Source organism: Terrapene carolina, unplaced genomic scaffold, assembly GCF_002925995.2.
Source record: "Terrapene carolina triunguis isolate 2854851 unplaced genomic scaffold, T_m_triunguis-2.0 Scaffold843, whole genome shotgun sequence".
NCBI classification, from domain to species: domain Eukaryota; kingdom Metazoa; phylum Chordata; order Testudines; family Emydidae; genus Terrapene; species Terrapene triunguis.
Window position 1 is genome coordinate 225,113 of NW_020665194.1, and position 25,645 is coordinate 250,757.

General features: G+C 47.1%; 1 protein-coding gene across 1 annotated transcript; it reads left to right on the plus strand.

Moving 5' to 3' along the window:
- Positions 1-1,600: 1,600 nt before the first annotated feature.
- Positions 1,601-17,452, plus strand: LOC112103233 (E3 ubiquitin-protein ligase TRIM7-like). The gene is made up of 7 exons (XM_024194885.3): positions 1,601-2,065; positions 3,990-4,085; positions 6,490-6,720; positions 8,294-8,316; positions 12,048-12,163; positions 13,508-13,540; positions 15,304-17,452. Exons 1-7 carry the CDS (start codon positions 1,655-1,657, stop codon positions 15,825-15,827), a joined length of 1,434 nt encoding a protein of 477 aa, XP_024050653.2. The 5' UTR covers positions 1,601-1,654; the 3' UTR covers positions 15,828-17,452.
- Positions 17,453-25,645: the final 8,193 nt, after the last annotated feature.

The window sequence follows — 25,645 nt, forward strand, 5'->3', positions numbered from 1 at the left end:
AGTCCCCTGTACTCATGGTAGGACTAAGTACCATCTACCAACCCTCACAGGTATTTGTCTAACCTGTTCTTAAAAATCTCCAATGACAGAGAGCCCACATCCTCCCTAGGCAATTTGCTCCAGGGCTTAATTACCCTTACAGTGAGGAAATTTTTCCTAATGTCTAAACTGAATCTCCATTGATGCAATTTAAGCCAATTACTTCTTGTCCTGTCCTCAGTGGATAAGGCGAATAATTTATAACCCTCCTCTTTAAAACAACCTTTCACATGACCTGTTCGGTCTTCTAGTCTACAGACTAAACCAGGGGTGGGCAACCTTTTTTCTGTCAGGGGCCATTGACCCACAGAAAAATCAGTCGCGGGCCACACACAAGCGAAAAAAAAAAAAAAAAACCCAAACCAAACCAGCTCACTCAATTCACCTGCTTCCAACCAAGAAAGAAAAAAAAATCTCACTCCACTCACCTGTGGTAGGAATGGCGCTCCAACCCCGTGTGGGGACACTGAGGCGCGGGGCTTCTGGCCCGTGGCACAGAGACTTGCTGCGGGCGGGATCAAATTAAACTGGGAGCCGGAGGTTCCCCACCCCTGGACTACACAAACCTATATTTTATCATCTTTCTTCATAGGTTATTTTTCTAAACCTTTAATCATTTTGGTTGCTGTCCACTGGACTTTCTTCAGTTTGTCCCAAAGCACAGTGCCCACAACTGGACACAGGACTCCAGTTCAGGCCTGATCAGTGCTGAGTAGATTAGAAGAATTACTTCTCATTTCTTGCTTACAACACTCCTGGTCGAACCACGTGCTCTCCCCACCCCAGGGTACCCTATACCCCCACCCCGTCAGGGGCCCCCATACTCCCCCTAGCCCCCCACCCCAGGGTACCCTATGCCCCCACCTCGTCAGGGGCCCCATACTCCCCCCCAGCCCCCCACCCCGGGGTACCCTATGCCCCCACCCCCACACCGTCGGGGGCCCTATAATCCCCCCACCACGGGGTACCTATGCCCCCACCCCGTCAGGGACACCATACTCCTCCCAGTCACAGCCCCCACGGGGTACCTATGCCCCCACCCCTACCCCGTCGGGAGCCCCATACTCCCCCCACGGGATACCCTCTGCTCCCCCTGGGCCCCTGTGCACCCACCCCCAATCATCCTCTACCACGGGGTAAATGGGTGGCGGGTAACGCGGGGGGGGGCTGGGGCCGTGCAGTTGCCCGGCGCTGGTGGGGGGGGGGGGAGAAGAGGCGGTTCCGGTGGGCACGGAAGGGGCGGGGCCTTGGGCGGCGACGCGGGGAGGGGGGGCGCGAGGATGGACACGGGGTCTCCCCACACGCCGAGAGTGGGGGGGCACGGTGGACAGGAAGAGGCGGGGCTAGAGAGCCCTTCCTCTTCCGGGTCAGGATGACTGCGGCAAGGGAAGCTGCCCGGGGCGGGTTGGCGGTTGGACCCTCTCCTAGGCGGGAAGCGCCCGACAGCGCCTGGGGGCAGGGGGAGCGCGGGAGCCCCCGGCTAGGTCACGTGGGCGGGGGGTCACTTACCCCCACCCCCTTCCCAGGCCGGCAGGGCCCCGCGCCGCGCCGCGCCGGGCGGCGATCCGGCCCCGGCTCGGGGCGCGCGTGACGCGCCTGGTTTGCCGCCGGGCCCATGGCCATCTCGTCCCAGCGGGCGCGAGAGCTCCAGGCGGCGCTGATCTGCCCCCTGTGCCGGGAGTATTTCACAGATCCGGTCATCCTCCGGTGCGGGCACAACTTCTGCCGCGCCTGCATCGCTCGGCGCTGCCCGGCCTCCCCGCTGCCCCCGGCCTGCGCCTGCCCGCAGTGCGGGGACCCGTTCCGGGAAGGGGAGTTCCGGCCTAACCGGCAGCTGGGGAACGTCGTTGAAATTGCCAGAAACATCCCAGACCCGACCGCGAGCGGAGCCTGCGGGGAACACGAGGCGCTTCTGAAACTCTTCTGTGAAGTGGATGAAACCCCGATCTGTCTGCTCTGCGCGGAGTCCCCCACCCACCGAGACCACGCCGTGGTGCCCATCGAGGAGGCCGCCCTGGATTACCAGGTAAGAGTTACTCATTAGCGTGTTGCAAATGCCTCCCCGCCAGGCGGTCTGTAACCCTTCAGAGCAGAGCCCGCTGAGAAACCTAGAACCAACCACCTAATAAAACTGCAATCACAGGTAGGGAAACAGAAGGGATTTTGCCCAGGAAGAATGCCGAGGAGACGTGTTTTTGAGGCCTGCTCTATCGACAGTGTTTTACTGATCTAAAATTGTTTTTTTAAACAAAATAGTTATTCCAGCAAAACCCTAGTGTGAATGCAGGTTGTATAAAGGTGCCTGATGCCAGGAATGCTTGTTTCTCTTCTCATACAGGAATAAGCGATACACTCTTATACAGGTATAACTACACCCACACTAGCAGGGCTGTATGGCTTTAATAGTACCAGGATATGTAAAGCAGGGTATGATTTGTGTGCCCTAGAGCAAGGTCATCCCCTGTGTAGGGAAAAATCCACATGGGAGTAGGAAACTCTGAGTCTACAAGTTCCAGATCACAGTTTCCCTTTTAATCCTTGCAGGGTGGGGGATGCAGGGTTTGCATCTCATACAGAATGGACAACGGTTGCTGGGCTGGCCCATTCCAATAGATTTCTTGAAATCTGCAGAGGCAGGACTAGGGTGACCATATTTTCAAAATGAAGATCCAGGGTCCTATTATCTGGGGGGAAGGAGGTGGAGAATCAGGGAGGAGTACACACCGGCTTTGGCAGCTGGGAAAGAATTATGTCCATTTCTTACCATCTTTTCCTCCTCAGCCAAGCAACACCCCTCTCTCCCCTCTCCATAATAAAAACCAAGCCATGTTAAATACCTTTTATAGCAGGGAGTCTTGAAAATGTAACTGATGTACATTAAGCACTATGATTGCAAGGATCAAGCAGCTCGGCTGTACTTTTTCTGTAGGTAGCTGGGGTAAAGAAGAATTAAAGATCCTATATGCCCATAGCTTGTGTGTCACTTAGTTCTGTTTGGACTGTGTCCCAGTGAATCATCTAACTGACTCTCCCCTATATTCTCAGGCAATCCCAGTGCTTAGTGGGGTGGTTAGGGATTGGTTATGTTTAGGGGGAGGAGGGAAGATTATTTCTCAGGCCCTCATAGAAATGCCAAAGCCGGTGATATATCAAAATATGCCCTACATGACAATGTGGTTCGTAGTGAGCATGAGCGGAGTGTGTGCACCTGTGCACTGGGGAAGTGATGCCTCAGTCAAGCCCCTGCCCTTAGCTTAGTTTCTCTCTCAGTGAGGCCTAGATTCACCGAAGTTACTCAGGTGCCTAAACCCCAGTTGAAGCCTCCACTGCAATTCACAAAACTCCGGCTGAGCCCTGTAGGTTCCTAAACTCACTCGGCATCTGTTTTTTAGTAAATAGTTCCCTCAGCACCTGTGTTTCTGCTTCTGGCCATTCACACTGCTCCCTTGCTCTAGGCACCCAGGTGCCTATCCTCTTCCTAAGTCCCAGAGTGATTCATAACCCGAGGGAAGATCAGTGTGAGGCCACCTGACTGCTGTGTGGGGCCTAATCTGGTAGGCAGCCTCAGGTGAGTTCACACAGAGAAAGACCTCTCTCATAATTTTTAGCCCAGTGTTTACAGTACTCACCTAGGATATGGGAGGCCGCCAGTTCAAGTCCCCCTTTCACCTGATGAGGAGAAGGGATTTGAACAGGGATCTGTCACCTCTCTATGGGATATTCTGAGGTAGGGCTCCCTCCATCTTTCCCGTTGAAGCCATTCCACTGGGGATAAACACTTAGAGGGTCATTTGTGGGAGGGAGAGAGAAAGAGACCACAAGCATGAGAATGACTATAGTCATGTAGTTAGAGCACTCACCCATTTTAATATTCTTGAAAATATAAATAAAATGGGGGGTGGGGAGGCCTCCAAAAGCAACCGAAACTAAACCAGTTTTTCTTTTGTTAGTACCAAGTACAGAGCCGTTTGGAGAGTTTGAAAAAAGAGAGTGAAGAGATTCTGTCGTATAAATTGAGTGAGGAAAATACAAGCCAGGAACTACTGGTAGGTGCCATTATTACTCAGAAGCAAATGTGTATAGGGACATTGTTGATACTCTGCTTAGTCTAACACAAGAATAGTGAGAAACATCTTCCCTTCCATGAAATATTATTACTTATTTATTCTCATTGTTCTGATTTGAGTATAAACAGGAAAACGGAGTATTAAGGAAAGTGTTTTAGTAATCCAAATATTTCCACTGATAATGTGAGTATAATTTGTTTAGCTAAACAGTAGTTTCTCCTTTAGTCTTTCAACTAGAGCTGGTTGAAATTTTTCAACCAAAAAAAACGTCCTGTAGCAAAATGGGATTTAGTAGAAAACAATTTTTTTCCATGGGAAAATGTCTTTTGCAAATAAAGAAAAATGAGTTTGACAGGAAACTTCAGAATGAACAAAAATGATTTTCATTTCAAACTGAAGTTTTCATTTTGGTTTAAAAAAGCTGAACATTTTTCAAAATTTCAAATGTTTTTTATCCCTTTGTTTCCCTGTTTACTCCTTTTTGTCACTGAGTACAATAACATGAATAATTTCCAGGTTTTTTCCTCCTAGTTTTTCCTTTTTGCCAATTTTTCTAAAATGGGAGAACTTTTGAAGCGTTTCAGAGAGAATGGAATAAAAGAAAAAAAATGGGGCAGGGGCGGGAAATGGACATTTTATTACGTTTTAGAAAAAAGGGGAAACAAATTGAAAAATATCATGAAATAACTTTCACGATATTTTTCAAACAAATTAAGTTATCCCATTTTGAACACAAACACTGAAAAATAGAAATGACTTTGAAATTTCAATTTTTTTTTGCGAGTTCCTCCCCCATTTTTTGGCTTTACTTTCAAACAGACAGAACTGTTAGTATATAAGCCTGTTTGTTAACCTGAGATAGAATTTTGGGTTTGACTTTTGATACTCTGACATCCTTACTAATGTGTGTGAAGAACAACGGACAAAGACACTGCGTGGCTTCTGCCTGGCCAGATGGGTTTGTTAGTATAATAGGAATGGATATGAACAGATAAAGTGTACAGGGTATGGTGGGAGTAATATATGAGCATACACTGGAAGGCTGCCTGGCTCCTCTCTCAAGCCAAGGTCAAGCAACCAGTTAGGAGGAGCAAAAGGGAATGCAGGGGAGGCATAAGAAACACTAAAATCCAAAGAAAAGCCTGGCTTTGGCGAGTACACAACCTTACTTCTTACCCTCCCATGGGATACAAAAGAGGTGGGTTGACCCTCCAAAATGGAACATGACCATAAGTTGTAAGGGGTGTGACTAGAGGCAGGGACTGAAGGTATATTTGGACCTGCTAAGGAGGAGGAAATGGGGAACAGGGACACAGGCAAGGCTCTGTGGTGTCAAAACTGGGAAGGGGGGGCACTGGGGAACAGACTGTGCAGGTGTGTAGAGCTATTGATATACTTGCTTAGAACTAACCCCAATAAACATTGCATTGCCTACACTTTAGACTTTTGGTCTTCTGCTTTCTGTCTGCGTGACAAGAACCAGGGGAGGGGCTAAGGGAAAGCCCTTTAACAATAACCACAACAGAATTGTGTGGGCAGCTGCTATAGAAATCTGCTGCCCCAGAGAGGATGGTCACTTAACTCCTCCCCAAACCCTACTGAAGTCATGGGAAAAACTTATTAATTGTGGTGAGCTTCAGAACAGGCCCTAGTGATATTCCTGCGCGACATTGCCATGAAGAAGATTTGAGTTCTAAATATGATGCAAGTTTTTGCTCCTAGGGTATCTGGAGCTAGAGTGCTCCAGAAAGAGCATGAATTGGTGGGCTTCTGTCCAGTTCATCTACACATGTTTCTAAGTGCCCTGCAAACTCAGATTTGAACATGCAAATAGGTGTCTTGCCAGCCACCCAATTTCTGCTCAGAAATCCCTGTGTAGATTAAAATTGGAGATTTATGATGGGACAAATGTATGCATCCTAAACTGTGCATTCAAAACTCGTCAGAGCAATTGTTGGGGTTCTGATTTTAATAGAAAACATGGCCCTAAACATCTAGGTGTACTTTGTGGCGAGCAAGTGTTCCCCAATTCAAGTCTAGTGCTTCTCAGTTTGGGTTCTATTATTTGCTCCCCAGAAGTATTCTTTGCCTGTCCAGTTCTGGTTCCCACACCTGCTGTCATAGGAAGGATCTGGTTTTCTAGATGCCACCGATAATAAAATATTCTAATAATGCAAGATACATTCATATTCTAAACACTAGTTAGGACTCTTGAAAATCGTCTGAGCATGGAGTATGTTCTCCATAAAATATCAGAAGTTAAATTCTATGGGGTTGTAATGACCTGCTCCTATGTGCATACATAAGGCTTTATAAAATGCCCCATTACTCTGTGTTCCTGTCCTTGACCTGTTCTTTCCCTGTTTGTATCTCTTCATTTCAGAAACAGCTAGAAACTGAGAAGGAGAAGATTGTGTCAGAATTTCAGCAACTGTGCCAGTTTCTGGAGGAACAAGAGCGACTCCTGCTGGTCCAGCTGGAAGAGCTGAATAAGGAAATTGAAAAGAGGAGGGATGAATATGTAGCCAAAGTATCTGAGGAACTATCTTCTTTCAGTTCCCTGATCAGTGAGATGGAACAGAAGTTCCAGCAGCCAGCAAGTGAATTCCTGCAGGTGAGACGGTGTTAGAAACAACCCAGAACCTTTCACAGGGAAATAAAGTCTCGTCTGCACTCCAAAAATGAAGGGTTGAGTGAATGATCAGAACGTACAGTATTGCTAAAATATACATTTTTTTTCCTTAAGTGCTTTATCCAATGCCATTTAAGTCAATGGAAATCTACTTGAGTACAGTGGGCATTGGATCAAGCCCTAAATGGGGGGGGGAACACACCTTATTTTGAATTCTAATGGGAGAAGACTCCTCCAAAAATGGCAAACTCCAAACTCTGTTCTCCCTGTCTTGCAATGCAAGGAAAATTCAATAAAATTAGAGGGTTACAAATTCAAAATTGATCCAATGAACACTTTTTCACACACCAATAATTAGACTGTGGAACTCATTGCCACCAGATGTCATTGAGACCAAGCACTTAGCAAAACTCAAGTGATCGGATATTTATATGAATAATGGAATATCTAGAGTGATATTAAACCTCATGCTTCATTTCTTCAGCCAGTTGCTAACTATTAGAGAACAGGATGAAACTGTGGGGGGCAGATTATCTTACACCTTCCTCTGAAGCATCTGACACTGTCCATCTTTGGAGACAGTATACTGACTAGATGGACCTCAGGTCTGATCCAGTCTGGCATTTCCCGTGTTCCAGGCACTAACTCCAAAAGATAAAAGATGGAACTAGTCTTTAATTATGGAAATAGCAAAGATTGAAGCTGAGTTTTCATTTTATGCCTGATTTTGCCACTCTTCCTACCTACCACAAAAAGGGAGAATATTGGCCTTATAACTGATACCTGAGCTCTGAGGGTGCAGTGATTTTTTTCGGTCAGTACTGAAGTTAGTTAGGAAAGGTGGTAGTCGTTCAATTCCAAAAGCTTTCTAAATTGTTTCAATTTTCAAAAAATGCCTTTAAGTAGCAAACAAGAAAGAAGGTGAGAAATAAAACGTAACATCCTGGACTTCTCTAGCTGCTATCTCTGTTCCAATCAATATCAGCTGTGGGCAGCATTCTTCACTTCTCAGGTCTCCTGCATTAAACCTGGGGTGTAGGATAGTAAATGATCCTTATTCTGTACCCCAAACCCATTGTTCTCACCCAGCCCCAACTTACTTTGGATGTCAAGAAATCCACAGGATGTGCCTTCAGAATGTATGTGGGCGAGTGAGGAGAGAGTTTACAGCATGGGGGCAGCACAGCATGGGGGCATCCCTCCCTCTGGACCCACTGGAGTCTGCAAGACGGGATCTTCCCCAAACCTGTGAGTGTTCGGAAGATCCTTGTTCAACACACCACAAGACTGAGCCCTCTGATTCCATGTGGTTATCCACATGTTATTACACAAAGAGCTAATTGCCTCCTTATACAAACTTCCCAGGCCCAGATCCTGCACTTACAGCACTTTTCCAAAGGAGCAAAGGCAACACATTCAAAGTTTGTTTGCATTAATAAATAACAAATTTCACTTTGAACCTCAAACTGTGAAGACAAAGTGAGTCCCCTCCAGAGCAGGAGGGATCCTTAGTATGAGATTTGAGACTGAATTTCCTTTTATCTCTCCCCTCTAGGGCATCAAAGGCACCTTGAACAGGTATGTGACTCCTTCTCCTATGCAGAGAAGTGATTTTGAACACAGGACATTGCTCCCCATGGTCCAGCAGTGCAGAGCATGGGGTTGGTTCCCTCCGTTAAATCTAATCTTGGGGCTGTTGTCGTTTTGACTAGACTCCAGAATAGACCAGCCTGAGAAAAGAGTGATTTACCTACAGACAGGGTAGTTATTCATAGTATATCTGGTGGAATGGATATTGGGGATGGAGAGTGCGTTTTTCATTTCTAGGTCATAGACTCCAAACTCCACCTAGGTTGGTAGGGATGGAAAGTCAGGGCCATCTGATGACTATTCAATGAGCTGTTTATTAATTGTTTCTTATTATGCAGTGAGCTCTATCAGTGTGCTGGGCGTGGCAACAGATATCATGGAAAAGACATTACCTGCTCTAAGAAGTTTGTAATGTGCTGTTATTAGTAGAACTATGGCAGTGCCTAGAGGTGCATGGCAAAATCAGGTCCCAGTATGCTGAGCGTTGCACAGACACGTAGTAAGAGACAGTCCCTGCCCCAATGAGTTTACAGTCTAAATAGACACGAGACAAAGGGCGGAGGGAGGAAAGATTAAAATAAATTTGAAGGGAACATTCAATAAAGACAAAGTGCTGCACTTTAGAAGGAAAAAATCAAATGTACAGCTACGAAATAGGGAAGCTCTGGCTAGGCAGCCGTACTGCCTAAAAAGATCTGGGAGTTAAAGTGGATCACAAATTGAATGAGTCAGTGTGATGCTCTTGTGAAAAAGCCAAATGTCATGCTGGGATGCTATCGCAGGTTGCTGTATTCACCGCAGGTGGTGCCGCCTCCTGGCTGTTCTGAGGACTAGCTCTCTTCCAGGTCCAACACCTTCCCTGGCAGTCTCTCCTCCTGTTGTCTCTCTCACTCTGCAGCCTCATCTCTCACTCCAAGAGCTGCAGCTTCCTCTGTGTGACTCACTAAATGGTTTCCCCTTCTGGGGTATAGAGTCTCTCTGGTCCCACTGTCCAGGCAATGCCACCACATCAGTGGCTGGTAGGGGAACTTGAGCCCGCTCACTTGTCCAGGTTCCACCCCAGGGACCCTACCACATACAGGCAAGGTCTGGTCTCCCTGGGCTGCTTCCTACTCACCTCCCATAGGCTCTCTTCTCCACCCTTCTCTCTTATAGGGGTTAGACTAGAGGACCCCTGCAGTCCCTTCTAATCCTATGATTCTAAGTACTCCCTTCCCCCAAGGCCAGGCTCCCAGCATGCTGTTCTTTCCCTGGGTTTCCTCTTTCTAATGCACACACAGTGGCTGCAGACTTTTTCACTGCAGCCAATTTCTGCTGCCAGCTTCCTGGCTTTATACTAGCTCAGCCTTTATACATGCTTCTCTGGCCTAAACCGCTCATGTATGGCTTCTTACTAATCTCCTCTTTCTCAGCTTCCCTTACTCTTTTGGGGAGCTGATGTGGAGTGAACACCCCATCGCAGATGTATTAACAGGAGTGTCGTATGTAAGACACAGGAGGATGTTGTTCCACCCTTCTTGCCACGGTGAGGCCTCAGCTGGAATCCTGTGTCCAGTTTTGGGCATCTCACTTTCAGAAAGATGTGGACAAATTGGAGAGAGTTCAGAGGAGAGCAACAAAAATGATCAGGTTTAAACGACGTGACCTAGGAGGAAAGATTGAAAGAACTGGGCGTGTTTAGTCTAGAGAAGAGAAGGGACGACCTGATAGTCTTCAAATATGTATAAGACTGTCATAAAGAGAACAGTGATCAGTTGTTCTTCAAGTCCACTCAGGGTAGAACAAGAAGTTGCAAATTAAACAGATTACAAGGGAGATTTACATTAGTGTGACGGGTTCCCGGGGTGCAACCGTGACTGTGGGACTGTTGAGCCCTCCCAATCCCCAACCTGGGCTGCCTCTCGCATGGCGATACTGATGTCAAGCTACAAGCCTCTGACAGGCACCGCACTTACAGCCAGTCAGGGACACAGCCAACTGTGTAACATGAATGCCCTCCAGCCACTCATGAACAAGCCAGTCAACTCCACCCCTACACCCCACAACTACACAGTCTTATATTGCTCAAGGCTCCCTTGGGCAGTGCAAGTTCATTAAGTAGTTTGCCACTCCCTCAGTGTGGAGTGGACACACACTAGCCTTTGTAAGCTGAGAACCCCTGTGGTAGCAGACTGACCATTGTATGTATCCAAAGAACTAAATAAGAATGTAAATTATCTTTGAAATGGGTTAGTGGGTCTCATCCAGGTCCTGGTACAATGGGATTGTTGCTAATTATCTCCCTTAGATGATGTACAGGATACCCACACTCACAATACAAGACCAAGAGGATGTTCAGTGCAACTGAAACCAACTAGTGTAAAGCTGAGAAAAGGAAATACTTTCTTTTACACAATTCATTATTAACCTGTGGAAATATCACATGGTATTACTGAGTTTCATAGATGCATAAAGTTGAACGCCAGAAAGGTCTGTAAGATCACCACATTTGACCTCCTGTATATCACAGCCCAGGCTCTGACTTTCTCATTCCCCCGGGGGTGTTCAAACCCCACTCAGCCCCAGGCCCTGCCCCCACTCCACCCCTTCCCCCAAGGCCCTACCCCGCCTCTTCCTGCCCTTGCTTAACCACCTCCCCACCAGCGCATCCTGCCTGCTACTGAACAGCTGATCCCCAGTGGGCGGGAGGCAGGGGGGGATCTGAGCAGCAAGGCCAGCTAGCTGGCAGGAGGCACTGGGGAGAGTGGGGGGGAGAGCTGAACTTTGGGGTTGCCCATGGGTGCTTCAGCCCTGGAGCACCCATGAAGTCAGTGCCTATGTATCACAGCTCCTTAAATCTCACCCAATTATTCCTGTATTCAGCCCAATAACTTGTATTTGACTAAATCCTAACGTGTGTTGACTAAAGCACCGTCCAGAAAGCCATTCAGTCTAAATTTGAAGACATTAACAGACAGTAATGCCTGAAGCTCCCTAGAAGTGTGGGGGGGCCACCGGTGCCCAAACCATGGCCCCACCCCTGCTCCGCCCCTTCCCCCCCCCCCCCCCCGAGACCGTGCCCCCTGCTCACTCCTCTGCCCCCACCCCCTATCACTTGCCTGTAAGGCAGGTAAAAAGGGAGAGAGCAGAGCTCTCCCACTTTTACAAGTGATGGGGGCCATGGCCCCCCTGTTCTGGTGCCGCTGTCAGGAGATGGAGAATCCACCACTTCCCTTGGCAGTTTCTTCCAATGGTTAATCCACCCACACTCTTTAAAATGTCTGTCTGATTTCCCATTTGAATTTCTCTGGCTTCAGCTTCCCACAATTGGTCCTTGTTGTGCCTTTGTTTGCTAAAATGAGGAGCCCTTTAGTACAAAGTCTATTCTCCCCATGACGGTATTTATACCCCACACTCAAGTGCCAGGGTTCTCTCAGTGCAAGGCATTTTTACCAGGCCTCACATCATTTTTGTGGGTCTTCTCTGAACTGTTGCCACTTTTTCAACATCCATTATAAAATGGGGACACCAGAACTGGATGCAGTTTCCCATCTCAGTCTCACCAAAATGAAGGGGAAGCTTGTAGTGTCACAGCTGGTATTGGACCTATTCCTGGGGCAAGAGAGACTTTAATCCTCCTGGGTCTGCTGAGCTACAGCCATTCACGAGAATAAAATACATTTTAGTAAAAAACAAATACGACCGAACTCCACAACGAGTAACACTGGGTTGTTCTTCAGATGCGAGAGGGAGAAGTTTCAGAACCCAGTGGCCTTTTCTTCTGACCTGAAATGGAGAATCTGGGCATCTTCTCAAAGAAATGCATCTCTGGAGCCCATAATGAAGAAATTCAAAGGTAATAAACAGTCCCCTGGGGAATTCTCTCATATATTACACTGATAATTGACAGAGCTGGGGAAATCTCTTAGGGAAAATAATTGTGGCTGGAGATTGTCAACTAATCATTTGGAAGCTATGAATTCTCAGCTCTCAATACAGCACATACACACTGGGTTAGGGTCCTAAATTCAGACTCCCTGGGGATTTCCTTTCCTAGCAGCTATGAATGTTAACCTGAGCTTGAGCTGCCTGCTGAATTAACTGTTTCTGAAGTATGTTTGTTTGGATTTTTTGTCTGCAAGGCCTCCTGTGTCACCATAGTCCCTCTCTTGCTTTAGAGCCGGGGTGGGGAACCTTTTTCTATCGCAGGCCATTGACCCACAGAATAAAATCAATCGTGGCCACTCACCCGCGGCGGGACAGAGAGGAGGCTTGGGGCGTCCCCCCCTGCAGCAGGCCTAGCCGATGCTCGCGGCTCCAGCCCCTTGGGGGGTTTAGAGGAAGTGGCACTGGAACAGTTTTTACAGTGGGTATGCTGAAAGCAAGTGGTCCCAAGCTTTTTACATGGCACCCCCTCCCCCCCTTATCCCCATCTGTGCTCCCTCTCCCCAGAACTGGTGCCAAGACTGGGCTGTGGCTCCGAGAGGGCAGGGTGGGGACGTGGACAGGGGTAAGGGGGCTGAGTCTGGGACCCTGCACAAAACTTGCGGGGGGGGGGGTGCTGCAGCACCCTCCCACACTCCTAGTTCCCGCAGCTCTGCGCAGAGATTCGCGACTTTCCCCCCTCAGCGGGGCGAGTCAGCACTGGTGGCTCCAGCCCCGCAGTGGGGGAGGGGAGTGGTGCTGCTATCGGTGAAAGTTTGTGTATTGGTCTGTCTGTGAATTATGTGTTGGTTTCAGAGGGTTTGTCTACACAGCAATTAAGCACCTGTGGCTGGCACATGTCCCCTGACGCCGGCTCACGAGGTTCGGGCTGGAGCCTGGGCTCTGCGACCCTCTCCCGTCACAGGGTCCCAGAGCCCAGGCTTCTGCCCAAGCCCGAGCATCTACATGGCAATTAAACAGCCCCAGTGCCCGAGGCCAAGTCAGCTGTCGTGGGCCAGCCACAGGTGTTTAATTGCTGGTAAAACATCTCTGGATCTGTCATGTAACCTTAGGTCATGTCCTTAGTTTTTAATGTTTGTGGTTATTTTTTAGTGAGGTGTGTAATGGTTTGTATTGGTCTGAATTGCACTTAACCTCCTTAACTAGAACTTCATAAAGTTTGTTTTCTTTTTATTTTGCTTTTGTGTTAGAATATTAACAATGTGAATATATCCCTAAACATGACATTGCCTTTTTTACCCTTTTCTTCCTCTAGACTCACTGTCATCTAGACAGAGGTTGGACAAAGGTAAATTTCTGGGATCAAAGAGGGAGTGAAAACTTTCATATGAATCATGGTGGCTCATTGGCAGCACCATAGTTCAGGTTTTGTTTCAGTTTTGCATGTGACAGGAGCTGAGCACTATATTACTGGTGGCTACACAGATCTTTCCTAAAAACAGAAAAGTAGATTCTTTTCTCTATTATGATTTAGAATTTTTAACTAGTGGTTGGTCTAACCAGATGGGCTGGGGTGAGGGAGAGGGGGCGATACAAGAGTAGAGATACAAGAGTTTAAAAATGAGCCTTTTGGAAAATCAGAGAGGAACGTCTCACCTCATTTTCAGATCTCTTTAGGCACATACATCACATCCCCCTGGCCATAGTAGTAAATGCACAAGTGGTACAATGAAGAATGGGAAAATTCAACATACAAAAATATACATTTCTGTTTTATCTCTCTACTTTATAAGTCAAAAGAAAAAAACTATTAAAAATGTCAAAAGGGGTTAGGTAGACATCACCTATTAGGAGACATGCCAACTCTCACGAATTGATTGTGAGAGATGCGATTTCTGAGTAAAATTAAGCCCCACTCAGGATAGAGCTCTCAAATGTCAGTGTAAGTGTGCAGACTCACCCCTGTGGCGCCTCCTGCTGGTCACTTCTGGTAATTAGCTCGTCCAGCTTCCTGTGCACCCTCTGCACACCAGTGATCCGCCTTACCACTGGCCCCGTGTCCCTCCTCGGACGCCAGTGCCCCTTTTATTTGGGGTGCTGCTCCTCTGGGCGTAACCCCTCAGTCTCAGGGTCTCCCTCTCCCAGGGGAACCTCCACCCACTATCCTCACTTCACCTCAGTCTTGGCTATTGCCAGTCCTCACTTAGCCCCACTCACTGGGCAGACTGCAGTGTATAAGCACTCATCACAGGCAAAGGGGTTTGGACCTGCTGCCTCTGGCTACCCATAGGCTGCCCCCTGCCACCGCAGTACCTGTTCGGCCTTTCGCTAGGCCGCAGCCTGGGACTTTCCAAGCCAGAGCTCCCCAGCTCTCTTGGCCTTTCCCCAGCCCTGCTCCATGCCAGGTACCTACTTTTAGCTCCCTGCAGCCAGGTCCCTCCCTCTCAAAGCTAGAAGGAGTCTGTCTCTGCTTGAGCTCCTGGCTCAAGCCTTTATTGGGCCAGCTGGGCCCTGATTGGGGCATGGGGCTCTGCAAGGAGACAGGGCTGTGGAGAGTTGCATCATTGGACAGGGGGACTTTGGATTCCCTGTAATCTGCTGGGCGGAAGTGACAGATCCCCGATGGCCAATCGCGGGGCCTGGAGCGGTTGCCCTGATTTGCCCTACCCAAGACATGGCTCTGCTGGGCGCATAGACAGGATGCATCACACTCTGGCTGCTCTCTGCTTTGCAGCGCTGAGGCCCCTGTAACGAGGGGCCAGGGAGACTAAAGGAAGGACAAAGGTGGCTTAAAACCACCTCCCCCTAACCCCCCTTGTCTTTCCCCCAAGCACAGGGATGGAATAACTGAGACTCAGACTCTGGGTCTGGGGGCCTGGCTCAGCGGAGCTGATCCCTTCACTCTGTCACTGACCTGGCTCTGTCAGGGTGTGAATCCCCCCTGCCCATGGCTGAGATCTCAGCGCTGCTCCCCATGCAGAGCTGGGTAAATCCTGGAGGCAGGAGATTCTCTGGTTCACTCCCCAGCTGGGGCAGGTTCTGTCACTGATACGATCAGACCCTGCCCCAGGGCTGAGCACTGCCCCTCACACTCTGATTCTGTCTCTGCAGTGAACATGACTCTGGATCCAGACACGGCCCATTGCAACCTCATCCTGTCTGCGGATCGGAAAAGTGTGAGAATGGGACGCACACGGCAGGCTCTGCCTGACAACCCTGAGAGATTTGACACTGATCTCTGTGTGCTGGGCTGTGAGGGATTCACCTCGGGCAGACATTACTGGGAGGTGGAGATGGAGATGCATATGGAGGACTGGGGACTCTATGTTGTGGGGGTGGCCAGAGAGTCTGTGAGCAGGAAGGGAGGGATCAACTTTAACCCTGAGCAGGGGATTTGGGCTGTGCAGGGCAGTGAGGATCAGTACCGGGCTCTCACGTCCCCTGTGCAGATTTTCCCCTTGTCCCCGAGCCGGGCACCCCGCAGGATCCGGGTGTATCTGGACTATGAAGAGGGGCGGGTGATGTTTTTCGATGCTGGTAACGAGGACCCGATCTTCACATTCCCGCCGGCCTCTTTCGCCGGGGAGAGAATACGCCCGTTCTTCTGGGCTGGTGTTACTGTGCGGCTCCTCTAGCCCTCGCCCTCCTGATCTCTATGACCTGGAGGACTGAGCCAGCCAGTCTCCCGCCACACAGACAGTGCTGAACGGGGAGTGACGCTCTACCCGTAGCTCTATGGCTGTGGAGGTCTGCGTGAGGCGCTCTAGGCTGGGTCTCTATGCTCCTAGGAGGCCAGCTCGGTGTGGAGTGGAGGGGGGGGCGGGTCACACCAAGGAAGGAGGGAGCCCCTGTGGGAGAAGGACCCAGCTGAGGACTGAAGAGGTGGCTTGTGGGGAGTGAGGAGAACAGAGGAGGATCGGAGGCCTGGCTGAAGAAGCTAGGGGGGAGGAACGGGGGCGTTTAAAATCATATTAACTGATTGTTATTTAGCCACAACCAGCTAATATATATTTAAATACAACTGTTAGTGTGTGTACGAGGTGCGAAGGCTGGAATTTTCAAAAGAACCGAAGCAACGTAAGACTCATTGATTTTCAATGGAACTTGTGCTGATAAGTAACTTCAGGTGGGAGTTTCAAAAGAACCTAAGTCGTGTTTACCATTGTGTTAGTTTTAATGTGTTAATATATTTTCTAGAATAATGAATTTTCCCCGGGTAGGCGAACTGCTTGTGTTCTCCTGGTCACCTTATTAAAGCCCCCCAGTAAATGGACCCGAGAGGGAAATTTCTCTGTTAAACCTTTCTGGGAAGCACTGGTTTGCTGTGGGAGGTGTATTTTGAGACAGAATCAAAAGGCTGGTTTCCATATGAATTTAAAATGAACAGAGCCCTGAAAGCCCAATCAGTTCCCTTGTGTCCGCTGCCCAATATAGGATGTCAAGGCAAAAACAGATGAGAAATGTAGGATTGATGACAAATATATGAATGATGCTGGATTCCATCATGCACGACATTTCCTGCTAGATCATTTCTTCCACCCCAATTACACCGTCAAGTAAATAATCTAACTGTAAGGGTGGGAATTACTCTGGCAATACCAGGAATATGAAATAAAAATGAATGGATCATATGGCAAATCCCCTTCAGATGCACAGAGTTAAAACTAAAATGTCCAGCCTCTGTCACATCAGAGTTGTTTTCATAAGGTGCAAACTGTGTATAAAAATTACAATACTTGTTCTTCAAATAATTCATTTTTCTTTTAGAAATCTCCCTGATTTTGCTGTCAGCAATTGATTGTATCTGACTTTCCTCCCAAAGTGGTCTTTCTAAATTGTGGATAAATTCATATTTGGATGGTGTATGTTCATATTATTAAATTTGCTGACAGTAGAATTGTTACTGGTGTGACTGTTGCCTGGTATGAATCACCACTGAAAATGCCCAATTCAGGAAAGGGCAGATACACCCCAAAAACTGATGGTTTATTCTATAATTAGATTCACCAAAACAGTAACAAAATGAGCTCTTGTATCCCCACACTGGTTAACAGGAAGCCAAAGCACCATCCCCTCTCGGCATTCCAGCTCCTGGCTTGTCCACCCAAACTGGTCTTTTGTGATAAATTATTACTAAAACCAGAAATTACATATAAAGGTCTTCCAATCCCAAAGCCACTGTCCTCAGGTCAATATATACTTTATATCTTACCCAAAAATCACGCTGCAGCCAGTCCCCTTAGTAACTAAAAACTAAAGGTTTGTTGTTAAAAAAGAAGAGAGTTAGTAAATGGTGAAAAGAATTGTTTACATTACAATTGATTTAGAGAGTCTGTAGATCAGGATCATAGCAGAGATGGTCGTTCTGCTAGTTTGCAATGAGTCTTTCTGGATCCTCCAAAAAGTTAGATGCCAAATGACAGTTTAGATCGGGGTCGGCAACCTTTCAAAAGTGGTGTGCCGAGTCTTCATTTATTCACGCTAATTTAAGGTTTCGCGTGCCAGTAATACATGTTAACATTTTAGAAGGTCTCTTTCTATAAGTCTATAATATATAACTAAACTATTGTTGTATGTAAAGTAAATAAGGTTTTTAAAATATTTAAGAAGCTTCATTTAAAATTAAATTAAAATACAGAGCCCCCAAATACAGAGCCCCCTGCTTGCGTGCCGCCTTCGGCACACGTGTCATAGGTTGCCTACCCCTGGTTTAGATGTAGAGTCTATTAGTCTTTCCAGTGCATTCAAGTAATCACTTGGGGATCTCATTCCCACGGCTTAAACTGTCCCTGTTTAAAATTCAGCAGAGTAGAGATGGCAGGATCAGGCCCAAGGTCTCTCTTTTGTAGCTGAAGCAGGCTGGCAAGCTGATGAAGCAAGTTTAGCATGTGGGCTTTGATGAGAACAAACATGCTGCTACTCTGAAACAAATACTATGTGATCCTTATTCAATGGGTGATTCAAAGATAATGCCTTTAGTTACAGCCATTTAAACTACCAAGATGGTTTACAGTTGGTTCACAATGTGGAATCACAAGTTTCAGAGATATGAGGACAATAACATTACTACTTCCTGAACTTCATCTAAATGCTAACCATCCCTTTTGATCTTGTAGACAATTGAGTACAGTAATAGAGCCTATTAAGACATGAAAAGGATTTAGCAACTACCAACTAATTTGGTTACAGTGATACACTGCCTAGAGGATGTAGGTAAACATAGACGCCTACGTTTAGTACCTACCCTTGATCCTTATCACTTCACATGGATAAGTTAGTGGTTGCTAGTCTAATTTACATTTCTTTGATACTCACACACAAGTGAATAGTCCTGACTACAATTGCAATGCCTCTTGTTATGCCTCTAAGGGTCTTACACATTTTGGCTGGTTTGTCAGCACCACTGGTGGTATCGATAAAGAGGTCCAGATTTTCTCTGACGAGCTCACTTGCAGATCAGTGAAATAATGGTGCAAACGGTAGAGCTAGTTGAATTATTCAGTATAAATAATATCTTGTACCAGTTTGAGGCCTGATTTTTCAGGAGTACTAGTTCAAATTCACTATTTAACCATTCACAGCCGGGTATTTTGGAATGAAGACCCAACTAATACGATTTATTGTACAATCTCAAACTGCTTCCCGAGTGCCAAAAGCCCCAAATATCCTCTGCCCAGCCAACAAAACTTGCAGCTTTCCTCAATATCCATTTGATAACCAACATCCACAGCGCAGTCACCAATCAATAAAGAACTGTAGTTCTTTGACAGCAGGAAATTTAGCATCAAAATAAATAACCCAAAGGAAGTTTCACCAGACTGGATTACACATGTTTATGCTCTTCAATGAAAAAGTGTTTTTAATGTACAGACTCTGCTGCTGAACTTTCAACTCACCCACAGCAGTGGAACACTGCACAAACCAGAGGCTCTTGCTGCACTGGTTAGATCCAGTCTGTTACTAAGTGCTGGGGATCTTGGAATGCACAAGCACAGAGAAGTGAGAGAAGGAGAAGTATTATGGTCTTTATTTCATTGAACCAACTTAACCTACCTCCTTCCCCAATACGTGCCACTGCCACCTGTATACACCATCTTCTTACACTCTCATGAGGGTTCAGACCAGATTTAGAACTTGACTTCATTATGCTGGTGCTTGCCCTCCTCTACCCCAGACAGCTGTTTGTATTTTTCCATGAGAAGACCTGGTGACATTTACTCAGAGCTCTCTTGGCTTGCAGGGCAAGTCTGGTGAGAACTTAGTTGCCACCATCATGCTGTGCGCACTGCATAGCACAAAGTTCCTGCTGGCTGTTGTCCAACCCTGCTCTCTCTCCATTGTACCGCTGACCTCTCTCTGCTCCTGCCTGCATCGCTACATGATGGACAGGACACGAGCATCTGAAACAGGAGCTATGACTCAGTGAAGAGGGCACTTTGATGTCACTCAGGAGTCCAGTGATCTGCTCCTGGTTCTGAGACTGACCTGCTGTGTGACCTTGGTCAAGTCATTTCATGTCTCTGTGCCTGTATCCCCATGTATAAAATGCAGCTAATGGTGCTTCACCACACCCCTGTGACATAGGGCAGTATTGCAAAATCTGAAAGGATTTTATATCAGAGAGAGGAAAAGGTCCAAATTTTATGGATTTTATAGCAATATTTGAGAATTAGGATGATTGTCGATCTTCACCTATGATCAGGAGAAGGTCCTTTCCCAATGTAGTCTGTGTACTAAATGCTGGCTAACAACCAGACTAACAGCAGTCAAGGGCATTTGATCTCCCTCAACTAGCACCAGAGTTGCCTTCACAAAAAATTCGTGGTGAACTTTCCCTTGAAAAGGAGATTATAGGCAGGCCAATAACTGAAGATTTTCACTGTCAGAAAATTATTTCTTTTGTAAGGGCCTAATCGTTGCTTCCTTGCGCTAAATCTCTTATGATAAGAGGCCCAATGTCTCCCAGCTCGATTTTATTAGAGTCCAACTCACAGGTTATAACCCAACGAGCGGTAGGTACTTCCACTACCTTGGAGAGTGACAGTGGCTCATACTGACAGTGTTTGTCCCCCAAAGATAAGTCCACTGCTCCAGAGTCTAAAGATTTGGTCTGAATCTGCATGTTATTTGCTGAGAAGTTGGTGAAAAACACCTCACAGTGAAAACCACTTGATGGCATACGTCACTGGAAACAGGCCTTTCTGTCACTCGAACAGCTTTGCTGATCAGGACTTTGCAGAAGTTAGACTGAGGCAAAGACGCCCATCTGTGCCTCATGCAAAGCCCTTGGCGAAGATATCAAAATGTCGTCATGCTGCAGTTGGTGAGAATCAGGCAGTGACTCCTGCCCACCAGTGTTCCAGCCAGGGCCGGATTTCTAAATAGGTGCCAGCGTCCTAGGGCTGTGGGTTGCCAAGTCTGAGATTTTCTAGCCCAATCGGGCTATTTTTAGCTGTCAGTTGCAGGGGTGGGAGGTAGCAGTTGTGAGTTGCGGTATTTGGGGCTATTTTGCTGCCCCGCTGCCACTGGCCGCACTGCTCGGGAGTTCTCAGGAGGGAGGGAGCCTCCTGCCCTGCCCCGCCTCCTGCCGAGACACCCCACATGCCGCTTGTCTCTCGTTGTGACATTTGCAGCATGCGCAGATTTCTTGTCCGAGAGAGGCAGAAATTTTTTTTCTGCAGAAAGTGTGCTGCAGTTCCGCCTTTCACCCACCAGAGGCCGCTGTGGCGCCAGGACAGCCTGAGCTGCCTGAGTCTGACTGGTCTGGGGGGCAGCAGCAAACAGCTGGCAGGCGGGTGGCCGGGGGCACTTTTTCCTCAAGTGGAAAGTCACTGCAGCCTCCTTGGAGCCAGGTTAGGAGGCGCAGCGGGGCACACAGGGCTGCTGGGGGGACAGAGGCCACATGGGGACACGGGACGGGGGCTCCAGGTAGGACCACATGGGGAGGGAGGCGGGGGGACGCTGAAGATGCTGTGCCTAGGGGTGTGTAAGGTTTAAATCCGGTCCTGGCCCCAGCCACCTATTTTCCCTCTTCCTCTGTCACAGACCATCTGTATCTACCCTGATGATGTGTAAGAACATGGCTACGAAGACGGTATTTAGAAATGATTGTATCAATTGCAGAGGGCAAACATTACGCAGAAAATAGATGGTTACAGTGATTGGGTTGGAGGGACATGACTCTAGGATCCTCCCCTTCTAAAGGCTGGAATACCACCAGCAGCCCTCAGTACTTTGTACATTTTCCCAAACCACCTGCTGCAGAGAGCGGTGCCATGAGCGATGCTGTAGGTACCTCTGGAGTCCCACAATACAGTGACCCAGCGATGGCGGGAAGAAATGCTGTATGGAGCTGGGTGTGGATGTGGCAGGTGCTGTTTTTCAATCCGCTGTTCTGCAGCATGGACATGCTGCACCATTGCAGGGACCAACAGTGTCAGGTGCAACCACTCCACGGTCTGTCCTGGTCCTTCCTCCAGGGGCTAACTCAGACCAAAAGGAGTTTCCAGCCCCCCCAAGCGTAACATGAGACAATGAATACACAGGAAATGCCTGTTGGGCTGATTCTGAACTTTGCACACCACTTTCTGAGAACAATAAAAGGAAACTAAATGTGTCTCTTCCCTGCAGAAGCAGCCATGGCTGCTGCGAATCCAGCAAAAATACTTCTAGGTCAACTGACTTTTTCAGTTGTGTAAAGATTATTTTAAAGATCCAGTGTCTCCAGATTGTGGGCGCAATTTCTGCCAGGCCTGCATCACTCAGAGCTGGGAGAGATTGCGTACAAACTTCTGCTGTCCTGAGTGCAGAGAAACCTCGTCCTAGAGAAACTTCAAACCAAACAGACAGCTAAGGAATATTGTAGAAGCCTCCAGAAAACTTGGACTGGAGCCAACAAAAGAACCAGAAGTTGAGAGAGTGTGTGAGAAACACCAGAGGGCTTTAGATGTCTTCTGTCAAGTGGATCAAACACCCATTTGTTTGCTTTGCCATCTGTCCCGAGATCACAGAGAACACACTCTGGTTCCAATAGAAGTGGCTGCTGAGGATTACAAGGTAAGAAACCATGGGATGGTGTAAAAGCTGGAATGGCCAGGAACTGCATTTTAATAAAAAGAGTTTTGCAAAAAACAACAGATACTGTTAGAGACCCTTTAGAACAATATTTTAGCCATGAGAACAGACTTATAACACACTGTTACTAACCTGTTCTGGCCCAGAACCATTTTTAACACCAATACGGACACAGAAAAGTCAGTTCTGAAGTGACCCAGGGGGTGAAATTTATACGTATAGCACAGTACTATTACAGTGAAACTGCTGCTGACCTGGGCCACATATTTTGCTAGAAATGAAAAAGGTAAAAAAATCTTGTGTGCACGTGTTGCTGGACTTTTCTCAAAAAAGGCACATGAAGGGGGAGAGGAAAAGTCTGCTAGCTGAAACGTGGCATATGAAAGAAGTGTAGTTGGCTTCAATATTGTCACCTCTTAAAAATACCAGTGACTTTGGGAAGATCCCCCAGAGATGTCAGGAACCTGGCAGAACTGACACACAACCCTTCCAAGACATAGTGAAGCTCCTACACACCACATAAGTTATTGTGACTGTTTCTGTTTTTCATGCGTTATTTTTTATTTCTTGTGTATTTTTGGGAAGAGTCACTCTCGTATGGGCAGGTGAGACATTAGAGTCTGCTATTTTTCGCTAGTAATTTTTAGAAAGGCCTAAATGTTTCTGCTCCACAACTTTTGACAGTACAGACAGTATTGTACAACCATGAGATCTGAAGGGATATTTTCTCATATTCCTATGGGGCACACATGGGTCAGGTGTTTCGTCTTGTCGCAAATAACGAACAATCACTTTGTCCACTCTTCCATCAAGAACTTCATATCCGTACCTGTGACACAAAACTTCATCTGCATCGATCAGTCCTCGAAAACGTGGTAAAAGATGTCTTCTTGTATGGATCCATTTGTATTGATCACACTCCCAGTCATTTTTTTTGTCCTTTTGCCCTTCATGACTGTGTTCAAGCAGCTGTCCGTTTTTTGGATTAGAAACTGGGAGAATCAATGTTTTGTCTTTTATAGGATTTCTTTAAATAGCCAGTGCTTCTTGTGGTGAAAGTGGTCCCAATTTATATATAAAAACTAAACGATACATACTGGATTTTAAAAAAAAGACTAAACAATCCATTTTATTGTACTTATGCACCTTTGAACTTTAGGTTTTGTTAAATCTTCCGCAAAGCTTTGCGATAATCAGACTTTATACAGTTAAGGGGGAGAGACACCACTGGCTGGACAATTGTTGAGGGGCAATCAGGGGCGTCAAGTTGTATGTGCATGTAGTGCCTGGGCTCCAGCAACTTCAGGGCCCGGGGGGCCCAGCTCCACCAATGTTCAGGACCAGGTCTCTTCCCCGGCCCTGCCCGCTGACCCTGCTCGCCTCCCCTGGCCCCACATGCCTCCCCCGCACTCCTCCCCAGAGCATCCCCAGCCCCTGATTCCTTTTCCCCACCCCTCTTCTTAAGGAACTTCCCACTGTGTGGACCTACGCTCTGATACCCCTGAGCATGGCCCTGAAGACACACACAGAGATTCTCTTTCCTCAGTGCCCACTGAATCTTCCCCCTGGGCATCCCACCAGTGGGAGGCTTTTAAACCCTGATTCCACCCTCTGACGCTCCCCAATGTCCTTTGGCCTCTGAACCCATCGCTCTCTGTCCTGCTTCCACCGGTGACATTGCAAACCACTTGCAATCCGCTGAGACGCCATCCCCTGCAAACTTCCTCCTGCAGACAAAGCATAGAACGCACTGAGTCAGGGTGGCAGCTAATTGCAGAGAGATGAAAGTAGAGACAGCCAGGCCCAGCCCCACCCAATACATGTGTCCTGTAAGACCCAATAACTGAGTCACTGATACATGCAGCTCCTCCTCTCTTCTGCTCAGACCTCCTGCTCCCTCCCAAACAAACACCTCATACAACCGGTTTGTTGCCCTCAATGAGCTGCTGTAGCTGGAGGTAGAAGGAAAGTAGCTGAGGTTGAAGAGGGAGCTGATGCAGCATAGATGGGGTGGAATCATTTCACTGCTAATTAACTTGCTTTCCCCAGCTGACACTGGCAGGATGTTGTGCAATTTTTGGCCACTTCAGCCCTAGGGCAGGTTGACTTTTTACCACCAGAATTTTCTGATGGAAATTTGGATTTTCAGATAAATGAGGGCTTTTTTAATGGAAAGTTTCTGTTTTCCCTTAAATGTTTTGACCTTTCCTTGGAAAGCAAATTTGGGCTAAAACCTGAACATGCTTCAGTTTTCAGTTGATTTTTTTTTAATTTTGGTTTACAGCAGTTTTGGGCGGGGGCGGGAGGGAGTTTTGTAAAATTCAGTTTTCACTTGCCAACCTGAAAACAAAACATGTTTGGTTTTTTTTTCCTGTTTTTCAGAAAAAGTCAAATTTTCCCCCTGAAAATTTTGACAAAAATTATTTCCCCTCCCCCAGTTTCATGGAAATTTTCCCTGGGTGGGGGAAGATTTCCTGCTACCCCTAGCTGTAAGCTAAAGGTTGTAGGTATGGGCATTCAATTTGATGATATCATTTGATAATATCATGGTAATATCATGAATTTTCAGTGTTACCAACTCTCACAATTCTAACACAAGCCTCACAATATTTGGTGCTTTTCTTAAAGTCCCAGCTCCTGGAGTCTTGTCATTACATAAGAATCTAAGCATTCATTTTAAAAAGTAAGTTTCTAGCCCTTGTGGTTCCATAGAAAAGCTTGAAAACATGGGCAGAGTGGTACCTAAATGCTCAGAAACCAAATGTACCCTCTAAAAATTATTTTTTAAAACATCTCTTGATTTTTAAGCCAATTTTATTATTTGGGGACCTGATCCATGATTTTTGAACACTTGGAGTTGACAATAGTGATCACTGTCTGCATCTATATGTGTTCCAGTTACCTTCCATCTGTACTATAGCAATGCAATCGATCCCTGATGGCTGACCTTTGTGACTTTGTCCTCACCCACAACTATTTTACATTTGGGGACAATTTATACCTTCAAGTCAGCGGAACTGCTATGGGTATCCGCACGGCCCCACAGTACGCCAACATTTTTATGGCTGACTTAGAACAACGCTTCCTCAGTTCTTGTCCTCTAACGCCCCTACTCTACTTGCGCTACATTGATGACATCTTCATCAGGACCCATGGAAAAGAAGCCCTTGAGGAATTCCACCAGGATTTCATCAATTTCCATCCCACCATCAACCTCAGCCTGGACCAGTCCACACAAGAGATCCACTTCCTGGACACTACAGTGCTAATAAGCGATGGTCACATAAACACCACCCTATACCGGAAACCTACTGACCGCTACACTTACCTACATGCCGCCAGCTTCCATCCAGACTACATCACACTATCCATTGTCTAC